Source organism: Platalea leucorodia (assembly GCF_965183815.1).
Source record: "Platalea leucorodia genome assembly, chromosome: 6".
In the NCBI taxonomy this organism is placed as follows: Eukaryota; Metazoa; Chordata; class Aves; order Pelecaniformes; family Threskiornithidae; genus Platalea; species Platalea leucorodia.
In genome coordinates, this window is record NC_138828.1 from 53,485,030 (window position 1) to 53,499,174 (window position 14,145).

Consider the following 14,145-nt stretch of genomic DNA (forward strand, 5'->3'; position numbering starts at 1 on the left):
CACAAAGGCTGTCAAGGACGATGATAAAGTACATTTAATATGGCTTTAAATTTTTATCAAGGAGTACTTAAACATACCTAGGCGAATCTCTAAGGGAAAACATCACATTACACTACAAACATTATAATATATGTCTGCTGCTTGTCATCTGTTGTGAGATGTTATAAGGTACATGAAAACCTCTGAAAAGACAAATGAGGCTGATGAAAACTGATTTTAGTTTAGTGTGTGCTGCATTACTGCTTGGAAGTGTACTGCATGGAAAAGAAGACATCAAGACATAATGGGTCTGATGTGTTGCAAGAGTGCAAGGGCAATTTTATTCAGCTTACTGGAATTAAGCAGAAATGAAGGTTGGAGGATCTTTTTCACATTCGAGACTGTAGATTGTTTTCCATACACAATTTTAAATAACTTCCAATGCTGAGGAAATTTGAATAAAAATTGATTATTCGGTTTTCCATTGGAAAATGCACTTATATTAGGAATGTGTTCATTTCAATGATGTTTCCTTAGGAAAAAGCTGAAGAAATCAATTTATACTTATAATAATGTCAATAATTTATTTGAGTAGGTAAAAAAAATTATTTCAGCGTTGGGATTTTACTGACTTTAATTCTAGTAACATTATTTACCTTAACTTCAACATGTATTTACTCTTGTATAATAATTTTTGGCAAAATATATCAGCATTATAAAATGATTAAATTTGTAGGATAATGAGAATTTTTTCAGAATATGCAAAAAATGTTGAGATTTGACTGTACTCTGGAAGTAAAATGCATTTCAACGTGCTGGAATTTCCTTCCAGAAAAAAAAATTGTTTTACTTTTGTCTCTGCTGCCTCATATTGCTTTAGTATAGTATTGGGGTTTTTTCATTTAAAGGGAGGTGTATGTGAAGATCCTTGTGATAATTTTGATCCTGTGCATAACCTCCTTGAAATAATTTTTAATATTAGAAAGAAATGTTGCAGAAGGACTTTTCTTGGTAAAGATTCAAGGGCTGACTGAGCCTGCTGTTTGGCATTTGTGAGGGGGTGAGCTTTGCTGTACATCCAGGGGCCAACCAAGACTTGACCCCCCTTTGTTGTGTATTGAGATGATGACCCCACATGCTCCCTCTCTGTATTTAAACAGCAAATATGAGCTTCTCCTCCCCTCATATCAGGAGCAGTCGTTGCTGATGTAAGAGCAGTCCTCTGATCCTTGGACTTCAGTGACAGATCAGCCAGAAAGAGAGCCTGAGGGTTTGGCCCACAGCATTTACTCCTGCCTCTACCTATGGCCGTGCTGCCAGAAACGGGGGAACTGGTCCAGCATCCCCCTCTGGTACTTTTGCTGGTGGAAGAGGCAGTTTCCGCCATGTGTCCTGTTTCTTCCTCCCCTCCTGGGGAAGGGAGCACAGCTGGATCGCTATGAGCTCTGCCCAGGGCTCTTCATTTTCTTGTGCCCACGCAGCATGGGCAGCAGGTCGTATTTCTCCAAGATGTTGGTACCTTTTCTGCTGAGATGGAAACACCTTTTCCCCTTAGGCTAAGCCTCATAATTGAATTTGTAATTGAACTCACTATTAAGGTGCAGATCGGTAGCCAAAATCATGTGAAATATACAGTGTATGCCTTTAGGACAGTCTGAACTTTGCTCAGTGAAGTGGTCGGTAAATATTGACTGTAATTTGGTAGTGGGAAGGAGCAAAGCACTATTTCAGCCTTACCTAGGCTTTTGTAAACAGAGACAGCAGCTTCAGCCAGAATTCAGCTACTAATTGGTCATGCTTCCATCTGCCCAGGAGCATTAATCATGTGAAAAGCTGTTTGCTTTCAGTGCTGCTATCTACGCATTTTTATAAATATCCTTCAAAAATGACTTTTAAAATAACCATCTGGAAGAGGCCCTGCATACAAAGATTGCAAGACTTTGTACGGATGCATTAGGCTATTTTGCCTCTGAATTAAATAGAGTTGAGATAGTCAGATACGTTCAGATGTGGTATAAACTCTGACTTCGGCCTGTAAAATTTAGTTTCCTTCAATGTAATTGGAATTTAAGTTTTGCTGCTGGTCATAATGGCCATAATTAACTGAGTCTTTTAGAAGATTTCCAGAGGACACGAGACCTACTAAGACATTATTAATTCACAGATCATACATTAACTCAGTAAAAACCATGACATTTTTCACTGTATTCCTTAAATGTGTTTCACTGATTAATATCTTTTTCCTTAAAAGACAGTATAATTCTACATGGATCAAAATAAATGTGTAATCTATGTATGTGGTGAATTTAATATCTCACTCTTGAAAATAGATCGCAGCAAATATCATTAAGTATTTGTTTGCTGATGGATTGAGGTATCTGAATTAGATTCCGATTGCCCTTTTTTTCTTCTGATGTCACAAATGCTGTAATATTAAAAAATAGACACTTGAATACAGCAGGATAGAAACTTAATGTTGTAAAAACTGGGAGATTATTATTTTTCTTTAAACATGGCATAGAGCTGGGAAAGTTTTCAGGAAAATATTTTCCTTGATGAATTATGTCTTTTCCTCAGCATGAGAATACTTTCTGGCTACAAGTGAAGTTTTAATAAGGTTTCATTCAGGGACAGAGAACTGTTGAGTGAATCGCTTTGTCTCGGACACCACCATCTGTGGTGATGCTGAAGGCTGGGTTTGGTGGGCCTGCTCTTACAGAGCTTCATCACCCAGCGTGGCTGGCAATAGGAGGCTGTGGCACGATTCAGGTGGCTGCCTGCCTGTCCAACAGCAGAAATCATATGCTTTCTGTTTCCAAGCCCTCATTATTAAATAGAAGATCCCCCTCTCAGGGGTTTGAAAACTTCACTCCCAACACAATTTTAGGAAATCTATGCTGCACAGAAGGATGTATTCGGTAAACTGTTTGCAACAGGCTTTGTAACAGCTTCTCTTTTTAACTTAAATCAACATATTGGGTGAAATTTGACCCAGCCCCATTTCTCAAATGTATGCTTTTTTTTCAACATTAAAGTTTGACTGTGAAGTAGCCATTCTTTTCAAAAGATGGATATTTTACATAGGGGATATCTGAAGAGATAACTCTTAGGTTGAACAGTCAGTGAAAGCTTAAGGGACTATAATTACTGTACATTTAAGATGTAGCTTATTTTGCAGTTTGTGAGCTGAAATCACCTTCAATGAGTGACTTTCTGTGGGGCCTAGAAAATTCTGGCTGGCTGAAGCATATCAAAGCCATAATGGATGCTGGCATTTTTATTGCAAAGGTAAAGTGTGTAAAATGAGAACAAAACTTGGACTAACCAGATACAGAAAGTGAGGACCAAATCCTCTGCTTGTGGTAACTTCTGTTATCTTCAGTGATGTTGTATCTGAAAAAAAACCATCTTGCAATGCTTCATATATGAGGAGAGATGGTTCTTCAGTGCTGTTGTGTGGATATTTTTCTAATATGGTAAAAAAAGTTTTGTGTTCTTTTCACTGAAGAATTTTAATCTACTAAAGCCTCTACTAACCTGTATCTTGTTATGCCAGGTATTGGAATGTCCTTACTTTACGTCCTAGCAGCGATTGTCACTGTTTCTTTCCCTATTTCCCCTGCCTCCTCCACTGGTTTCTGGACATTTTCTTTGTTGCAGGTTTCTGTTTTAGGACTACTTCTTCACACGGTAGCTGTAATATAGGAATATTAGCTACTGCGTTATCTCCTCTGAGTTATTTAGTGACCAACTAAATTCACCTCCTAAATCAACTCCTATGTATTACCCTGGCCAAACTCTCTAGCAGCTTCTACTCTTACATACTTAAGAACTGTTTCAGAAAACAGTTGTTGACTTTGATAAGAAATTGTTTCTCCTAATCCCATCCAAAGTAATGCAGGTATTTGTCATCTACCAACAATAGTTTTAATTTTTTTATTACCCCCTTCCTTGTGCCCTGCCTTTTACTGTTTCAATTCTTATTTTTGAGGTTACTATTACAATTTCTTATAGGCTATTTTATTCACATGACCTGCTACATATGCCTATATGGATAAAACTTCATGGGTTTCCCTCCTCAGTAACTGCTTGTTTCTCTTGGTTTGCTTCTTCCTGCTCAGCAGGCAACTGTAGTTTCTTACCTGAACAGCAGCGGCAGGATAAATGCAGATGTTATTATTTCTCCCAGCCCTACGAGCTTTCATTAGTTTATAGAAATCAGGTCATTTACATTAGCTTTTGCCAACTTTTCCCCGGTGGCTAGTCTTAAAATACTGTCCAAAAAAATTTATCTGTTGTGCATATGCTTGCTAGCCTCATGCCTCCTCAGACATGCATTTTGACCCGTTCTTACTTGTACGGTTCCCAGTTCTCAGTTGTTGGTCTCCTGCCCACAGGGGTTCTATTTTTGTAGAACTTACTTTTCTCTTGAGATAAACATAGATAATTTATTATTATTCCTCATTCCCTATTAAGCCCAAATTTAACTTAAATGTTTATTTTTCTAAGCAGTATCTTTCCTAACCTATTTTATTTCTCTACTTTCTACTTTTAGTTTCTTTAGAAATGACAAAGGCCAAACCCCTTAGAATTTAAAAAGTTCCAAAAATAATGCAACACCAGACTTTGGAGAACTTAGTATGATCTCTTCTTTATGTGTTTATGTATAAAATGGGATCATCTCTCCCCAGTTATTTACAGTAGAGATACTGATACAATCTTGCTTATTAGGTATGGAAGTTTGCCACAGGCTTCCCCACAAACCTTTAGAAGCATGTCATCAGTGTGCAATGCAGTATGATGTAATAATATCCATGCTAGCGCTGGCATCGGAAGCAGACATTGCTGTTACTGACATTACCATCAAGAAGGGAAATTAAGAGCCATATTGCAAATATGGCTGCTGTGTTGCTGGTATGTGAGTTAGAGCATGAGCAGCACCTGAATTTGCTTTAGGTAGTTGTCTGCCCTTACAGATTGATGTTTTTTAATTGAAATGAATCCCATATCCTCCTGTAGTGGAGCATAAACAGGTGATGTTGCAACCACCATATTGCATAGGATGGGATGAGATTAGGACTTTTCAAATGAGAGGAATAACACCCAACATAATTCAAGAGCTCTGTGGCAGAATAAAAAAAAAAGAACAAGGTTTCCCAGTTCCCAAATGAATACTCTCTCTATTGCGCTGTCTCACTGTTCCTCTCTTACCACTGCCTTTCCCCCTGCTTGTGAAATTTCTCTGACTTTTTCTGTATCTTTAGGCTGTGGCTGAGGAAGGTGTGAGTGTGCTTGTTCACTGCTCTGATGGCTGGGATAGGACAGCCCAGGTTTGCTCTGTAGCGAGCCTTCTATTGGATCCGTATTACAGAACTATGAAGGGATTCATGGTAAGCAGGTTCTCTTTCACAGAGTAAACAAAAAATTTATGGCACCATTTGAGATTAATATCTTTGGTTCTAATGGAAAATAAACTTTCCTTAAATATGCCTTTTTTTTTTTTTTAAAGTAGGAAGGTTTCTATCTGTCCAAGTTACAGTCTCCCAGTTTCTGTATGAAATGTTATCAAAGGTGGAGATCATATATGTCAAAGGTGGAGATTGGGGTACCCATTTATTTTTTTTTCCTAACCTTGACCAAGCAACTTTCTCACAGCCCAAGGAGCTTTGGTGCAAGCAAGAGTTTGTATGCATTTTCAGAGATCAGTGCTCCCTAGATGTTAGATTGCAATGAGCAGCTATGTTGGAAAATCTGTTCGTTTTCCAAGCAAACCAGCACTGGTAAAGCATCTAGGAATGCTTATCAAGTCACTGGTCTCACATTAAGAGGTTTGAAACATTTTTACATTCTATTTTAGAAAATGATGAATCAAGCTAATTAATTGAAGTTGTATTGAAATATTGGCATCCTATCTGCATCCATGAAGAGTGCTACTTTGTCTTGAGTTAGCAGTAGTGCTCATCATTCATTATTTTTCTGCTTATTCTAAAAATTATCTGGGATTCTAATACTGCTTGCTTACATCATTCTTGCTTGTCACTTTTCTGCTTATTCTAAGAATTAACTGGGATTCCAATACTGCTTGTTTACACCACTCTTCTGCCTGCTTCAACATGTGTCCGCTTTGCTCCACGACACTGAATGCAATATTCTCATTTTAGGTGTTAATTGAAAAAGACTGGGTTTCCTTTGGTCATAAATTTAACCACAGGTAAGGCAGTGCTAAAGTTTTCTATATATATTTTTATGTAGTCAGTATCTGCTGCCATTCCAATTTTATTTCCTTGTTGCCTTTCAAAGCATATCAACAGAATGCCCTCAGGAAACCGCCATACCCTTTTCTCCTACTATGTAATTTAGCTGCCTGGAAAAATCAAAGGGAAATATTTTCATATCAGTCTTTTCTGATGTATGCACCCCAGGACTGCTATTGGGAATCCTGAGTACTGGTCTTGCAGTCGCTACGAGCATTGAGAGATCCATGTGAGAGAAAAGTGGTATATATGTGGCTTGCAAAATCCCTTTGTACTCTAGCAGATCTTTCAGTAGTGCCAAGACTTGCCATGTAAGTCCCTGTTCAGCAAAGTCCACATCTTCCAGGACAGTACTTAATCTTAGGCATGTCTGCAAATTATCTATTAAGTAAAATATGCTCCTCCTATTACACTCTGTTCTAATGAAAACAGTAGGATTTGTTCAGAAACATCAGGTAAAGGGAAGAGGAAAGTCACCTATTTGGACAAGTTACTTTGTACATACGTTATGTAAATGCTATAAGGTAATGAAAGTGTTTGAAGCCTTTATATATTTAAACATGGATAAATATCCACATATTCTTTCTTTCTTGTATTTCCTTTTAGTTCCTGTAAAAATAAAAAATGTGATTTTTATATTGGAGTTTAATTACATTATATTGCTTGATTTGAATATAAATTTGTTCTAGTTTCAAAAGACACAACAAAACTTTCAGGAAATCCATGTAGCTCCACACCTGCGAAATTCCAGCAGGAATTACTACATTTAATATAATACTGCCAGATGTCTATTATTATCAGTAGTGGAAGATATTATGAAATGTAAGCACCACTGATAGCTTTGGCTTGCAGTACAATATTGCTGTATTTCCTTTGGTGCATAATAATAGTAGAATTAGAAGTTTCAATTTTAGATGTTTATGGAATTCCACTCTGGCATATATATATATATATGTACATATATATACATGCATGCACTAGACAAGCAGAATAATTGTTTGAAAATGCTTCTTCCTATTATGTAGACTTATAATATATTTTTTACTTCTATGATGTGTTTTATATTTTCAGGCTCCTTTTCTTCATTGCAAGTGGTTCCAAGAGACATTTTTATAGACAGAAAGTTTGATGTTCACTTGACAGTTACAGTAGCATGTAAATGTTTCCCATGTTCTAAAAATTTCACCAAGAGAGGGCAGCTTGAAACAGTTTTCTGCCAAGGTTATTCTGTTCCTCTCCTGCTCAGTTTTCTGGTTTTGGGAATGGTCTGCCATTAAGTGACTGTCTAAGATACGTTTTTGTCATTAAGTCATTGCAGTCATTGTTATGATAACTTATGTTACTGTGGTATAACTTTATATCAATAGCATTAAAACATGGCTATGCAGCAGCCAGCTGTTAGTAGCTGTAAGGCAACAAGACGCCCGTAAAAGGTTTTTTTGTTTGTTTGTATTTGATAAGTTCTGCCTTCATTTTACTCCATGAATCTTGCATCATTTTTATAAGTAAAAAAACATACTAGTAGTTGAGATTTTAGAAATGAATGCCTGTGATGTAACTGGCACACTAAAAGTGAGGAGTTTGTTTTCATTAGTGTTAATTCTGTTTTCCTAGAGGATTTCAGGTTATAATTGAATATATCTTGTCTTGCTTCAGGTATGGCAATTTAGATGGAGATCCGAAGGAGATATCCCCTGTTATTGACCAGTTCATTGAGTGTGTTTGGCAATTAATGGAACAGTTTCCTTGTGCCTTTGAATTCAATGAGAGATTCCTCATCCACATACAGCATCATATCTATTCTTGCCAGTTTGGGAATTTCCTGTGCAACAGCCAGAAGGAGAGAAGAGAGCTGAAGTAAGAAAGTCTTTTCTGTAGTAGCATATTTACGTGTGGGGTCTGTGGGTGGTGTTGTGTTGAGGAGTCAGACGTTTGCCAGTCTACACGTATGTGCTTTCCTAAGGCACAGGGTGCAGTGTAGACTTCTTGGCTGTTGTCTTCTGGCAACACAGATTAATACCAAAAAAAGCTGATCCTCTGCAATCTGGCTCTGCTGGGAGCGTAATCCACGGTGTGCGTGACAGGGATTAGTGAAAACTGACAAGAGCATTAGCCCTTCAGCCGTGTGGCCCTACCTGTATTGCAGCATTACCAACCTACAAGGCAAGCTGTCACGGTAGCTCTAATACAAGATGATATTAACTCTAGTTAAGTTCTCAGTTTAAGAGTCACTGCTCTTCTGTGTTCTAACTTGTCTTTGGATCTCATGTCAGGAAACTTTAGTCCTGATCTCTTGGATACTTTCTTGTGAACAGCCTTTTTGTCTGGTAGCCCTCCCTAGGACCGAGTCAGCAAACTATCCTTCTGCTCTCTGGCCCCAACGCAATTATGAATTAATCTACCTGCCCTCAGGCCCAAACAGAGACAATAATATCATTCCTGGCAGTGCTGATGTTCATGTCTGTTTCCTGGGGCCCTGTCTCCTCACGTGCATGATACCCACTGCTTTTCTCATGCATCCTGATCGCGTCAGCAGCAGTAACGAGAGGAAGGTGGGAGTTACTGCTTGCTGCTGCCGTTTGGCCCCTTTCACTGCTCAAAGGCAGAGCAGCCTTGGTGCCACAGTCCATTTAAAATCAAAACCTTCATGGGTGATCATATCCGAAGACCTAACTGCATGAGAAATTGCAGCTCAATAGTGTAGGAGTGCTTTTAAACGCAGGGATCCCTTTGGTGTAGAGATCGGTCTGAGAACTAATTTTATGGAAGTGATCCTCTCCATCTCGCAAAGGAACCCATCTCTCCACCTCCTCTCTCCAGCTGCTCTGGCTTTATGGGAAATGGATTGGATTTTGCCTTTAGTGACCAACAAAGGAATATGGGTCTCTGTTTTTATTATAACTTAAGTCTAATTCTGTTAAGGAAGTATAAAGCTGACTGTAAACGAGTAGCACTAGAATGTTGCATCTAAGCTTTAGCTATACCTGAATTGTAGTAGAGAATTTAATATATTTTTATTTCATATGTTTTTTGTCAGAATCCAAGAACGAACATATTCCTTGTGGGCTCACTTGTGGAAAAATCGTGCTGATTACCTGAATCCTTTGTACAGATCAGACCACAGTCAAACCCAAGGGACCCTGCGCCCGCAGATGGCTCCATGCAACTTCTTGTACAAGTAGGTAGTATCACTTGCTACTGAGCATTGTAGGATGTGTTAGGACAGAGCAGAGTGCCTTTGTATTTAAGTATTTCTCGTTCCATAAGGTAGCTCATAAAGAGTAAATTCAGTCCCAGATGTAATGTGTTCATTCTTGTGTGCTCATAGTTAGCCAACACCTCTGCACCATTCCACAACGGAGTATTAGTCTGAAAAGAAGCTTAAGATTAAAGCTATATTGATAGTTGTGTGTCCTAATTTCATGGTTACTCACTTCTTCCACTGAGAAACGTCTTTCAGTTCTGTTCTCGACTGTGGTTTCTAAATTTAAAGTTGCTTCAACTTCCTCCATTCCAAGATTTTGTGATGTTTATTTGGATCACTTGGTGTCAAAAATAAAAAGAGACATTTCAAGAAATCATATGGTTTCATTGCTAAAACAAGTGTTTAGTAAAACAAAAAGCAGACCTTCCCTGTGTTGTTATACCTTGCAGTATACAGTTTTACTTGATTTTTTTTTTCAAAATGTAACAACATATCATAATTTTAGAAATGTTACTATTGACATTCTGACTTGAGTAATTAATTGTGCCATTAATCTTAACAAACTTAAGGAGAACTTGAATAGAAATTAATGAAAACTGTGATTTAAGTAAAACTGATCAGTTTGTTTTCCAGTTGCAAGTAAAAGCACCTGTTTAAAAGTCAATAAATATCCTAAATGACAGAAATTGAATTCTTTCATGCCTACTATTGCAGGTCACATCCACTTTAAAACAATTTAAAAATAGTCATTAATCATATTCTTTAGGATAGTGGGATTTATAAAAGCAAGTACTGATACTGCAGATCCTCCATCGGATGAGTAATCCTGTTGATTTTAATGGAATTGCTTGAGTGCGTACTTGGGTACGTGGGTGCATTACTTCCAAGCGTGAGCTATCAATCAGATGATAAACTTAAGGGGGAATGTGACTTAAATAGTATACTATTGGGGTAGGAATAATAAACCACCAAGGAGCATGCACGTGCTCCAAAAATATCTGTCAGCTACTTGGCCGGACAGCTGCTGCTGAGGGCGGGTCCCTTGGTTACTTAACCTGTCTGGTGAACTAGTTACATACTCAGAGGCTGGCTGTGGCCATGTACTGCCAGGAAGACAGAAGACAGGAGGAGTGCTAGAGTAAGCTACGGACTTACAGTTTGAGTCCTTTCCTCCTGAAAATTAAAAATCAACTCAAAGGTTTGTCAATTCCATAGAACAGGAAGAGAACTTGCCAACATATACGCTTCATGCAATTTCCATAGGCCAGTTTAAAATGTCAGTTTAAACTTTAAGAGAACAGGATGCCATACTGTTTTTTACTCCTGATTTTTAACTTTTCTTTACAGAGGGAAAAAACCCTGTTAACTAGCTGCACCTCACCCCCCAGCCCCAGACAAAAACAAGCATACAGAATTTCAAAGTTGACTTCATGGGAAGTTAAACAACGGTTGAGAACTAAGATTATGAAAACTCTCTTTAACCTTGGCTGTTTTATAGGTACTATTGCTCTAAAGCCCATAGCGGAGAACAAGAAAACAATACAGCAAAAGTTTGCATTCAGTGAACCATCCTCAGCCATGTGATCTAAGTCAAAGAACATTCACCTCTCTTCCTATCATGTACCAGAATTGGTTCACGCTGTGTACATCCACAGAGTTGCATCCTCAGGAGAGAACCAATGCAAATGAACCATAAATCTTACCAAATATTCCGTGAACTTATGTTATGCACTCTAATGATGAATAATCCATGGATCGATCATTTAGGACAACATATGCCTGAAAAAAAAGTGTGTATTTAAATCTTCTGAGGCCACCTCACCACATGAGAAAATTGCTGACCTTCCTGTCAATTCCAGGTTCTGGAGTGGTATGTACAACCGCTTTGAAAAGGGGCTGCATCCTCGACAGTCCGTTACTGATTATCTGATGGCAGTGAAGGAAGAAACTCAGCAGCTGGAAGAAGAGCTGGAGGCCTTAGGAGAGGTAATAAATGCTTGATCTCGATGCACCAGACTTAACCAATGGTAAATGAAACCCAGCTCCACACACTACACAGTCCCCTACACGCTACATCCTTTTCCGGCATGAGGACGTTCAGCTGTCATCTTTGTTCTCACATAAACTATGACAAATGTTTTGCACTTAAGATACAACAGTGGACTTCTTTTCTTTAGGGATAAAATTTCACCTGTGTTGGTGCACAAGTACTACTCCTCAAAGAAATGTTACATCTTTCTGTAACTCAGAAGGAATTGTAACTCTGAAGGATGCTGTAATTCAGCATTGGTTTGTGATAAATTGTGCACTTCTCATACTCTCTAAATGCAACTAGGCAGTTTTAAAGGGTGCCAGTTGGGTTGGGCTCTGAACTTAGTTTCTTTATTTGTTTTTTAAAAAGGCAGAGACACATAAGATGACCACTAGGCCCTGAATGTGTCCATGTAATATATACTGTTTCCTTTATTTCAGAGACTGGCAAATCTTCAGAAATCACAATTAAATGATAATAAAGTCAAGCGTAAGCAACAAGACCGAAGCAAACAGTTAGGGCTTTCTACTTCCGACAACAGCTTAGCTAACACTCCCCAGGAGTATAGCAACGAGCTGAAATCATTCCCATCCCGGAGCCCGTCACAAGGGGATGATGATTCAGCCCTGATTTTGACACAGGACAACCTGAAAAGCTCTGATCCCGACCTCTCAGCTAACAGTGATCAGGAGTCTGGTGTGGAGGACTTAAGCTGTAGGTCCCCGAGTGGGGGTGGCTGCTTGCCTAGTGAAGACAGCGGCAAGGATTCGGATGAGGCTGTATTTCTGGCAGTCTGAAATACCTTCACAACAGCAAGGATCCAGATGAAGCTGAGTCTGGAATGACATCTTTTCATCGGACGAAGAATGGGAGTGGTCTGTGGCCCAAACAAATAATCCAAAGAAAGGGAACTGTGCAATTGTGTAAGTAAAGATCTAAGAAGAACAAGCCATTACTACTTTTAAGACATAATGCTAAAGAAAGGTAGTATCTGCTGTTATATTTAGTTAAGCCAATGTGGTATTTGTTTCGACTTTATCAATGCTGTACATAATTATCCCTTACTTTGTACATTTCCATAATTATTTATTGTACAAAATAATAGTTCTGTTCCAAAGATGGGAAATTCTAAAGTACCCTCTTACACAGAGGGACAAGGTTGAAGATTCATTAGTGTTAGCCTTACTGGTGAATCAGTCAAAACTTATTTTTGTAGAGCTCTTTTGCCGTCAGACATATTGTGTATATTCTTTTTTTTTTTTTTCATGGGAGGTGTTAAATTTTGAATTCCGGTAACTACTTTGCATATTCTCCTACTAGAATCCGTTACGGCAAAGTAAAACTAACACATGGACATGCTTGCCTAGGGGACAAATGAAGCTTTGATCCTGCAAAAATATCCTTTAGTAAGCAGCTGCTACTGCTGCACGTGAATGCATCCCATTTGTACTCAACTCTCAACCACTGTTGAAAGTTCAGAGGCTTCTGTGAGCAAAACTTCAAGGTGTAACAATACTGACACAGCTTTCGTGGTAAAGCATCCCTTTATAATGAACGGTGCACGGTAGGCAGTATAGCCTCTTTATGCTTTGTTCTCAAGTCTGATTGTTTATATCCTACCCTTGTTGCAAACCACCTACATAAGACATAAAGGTAAAATGTCAAAGGTAATAAAACCCCAAATTCTCTAGCCTATTTTGATTCCTACTTGAAAATGTTTTATTTCAGTGGGAGTGAAGTACATACACAGTAGAGAGAATAGGGACAAAATCACTTATAAAAATCACTTATGAAAGCATCACTCCAAATTCAGAATTAAAGGAAGGTTATGCCCATAAAGGAACTGTTATAAAGAATATTTCTTCCAAATTTTATTGTTCAAAATAAACTAACCACAACCAAGGGGTTTTTTTATCCTCACACAACATTTCCCTTTTAGTATTTGCCAACCTGAACAGAGCATGGTAGTGCTAATTTAAGAAAAAGACTGATTCACCACACCAGAAAGTTTACTCTCCTTTGGTTTAAGAATTTTCCTCATTTTTAAGAATAGGAGTAATAGCTTTCATAATCATAGGTATGGAAGTAAACCACTGAAAAAAGTTTAAAATTTGGGATGTTTTGAAACTCACCAAAAAGGCTTCCATATCAGGATGTAATTCTTCCAAGGTGTTTTTGTTTTGTTTGTTTGTTTTTGTTTTGTTTGGTTTTTTTTAAATTAAAAATAAAATTTTAAAGTTAAAAATAAAATTCATATGGCTGCTCTTACCCACTGGGAGACAATGTGGTATTGAACTCTAGTAAAGCAAAGCAGTAGTAATGTAAGTTTACTTTGATTGCATTTCATACTACTCCTTCAAATACAGACTTACAGGCAGAATTAAATTATATAAATATACCTCAATGTAGAAGCTTTAGATTTTATTATTCAGTCTGCTTTTACAGAATGGCTTTTCATTCTGTTCTATGAACTTATGTTATTAAAAATGAGTATGTAAACTTCAGTATTATTTATATCCTCTTAAGGGAGTTGCTGTCTTTGAACAAATAATTCAATTCCTAACAGCAAGATTTATCTTAATGTTATACTGGAAAGGCCAGATCCTCAATTTGATAAATCGCTGTAGCTCAATTGAAATAAATACAGCTATAATTTATACTCTGTTGAGAATCTA

The 14,145-nt window shown here is 37.9% G+C and overlaps 1 protein-coding gene across 1 annotated transcript in view; it reads left to right on the top strand.

Annotated features, from left to right (window-relative positions):
* Positions 1-12,267, top strand: part of MTMR7 (myotubularin related protein 7) — a gene marked incomplete at both ends in the record, with an annotated part of 49,143 nt that extends 36,876 nt beyond the window's left edge. The window contains 7 exons of the mRNA XM_082315234.1: positions 3,158-3,267; positions 5,244-5,369; positions 6,141-6,190; positions 7,890-8,090; positions 9,271-9,411; positions 11,298-11,424; positions 11,911-12,267. Of these exons, the coding sequence (XP_082171360.1) occupies positions 3,158-3,267; positions 5,244-5,369; positions 6,141-6,190; positions 7,890-8,090; positions 9,271-9,411; positions 11,298-11,424; positions 11,911-12,267 (1,112 nt within the window). The remainder of the gene's footprint in view (positions 1-3,157; positions 3,268-5,243; positions 5,370-6,140; positions 6,191-7,889; positions 8,091-9,270; positions 9,412-11,297; positions 11,425-11,910) is intronic.
* Between the last annotated feature and the right edge of the window lie 1,878 nt (positions 12,268-14,145).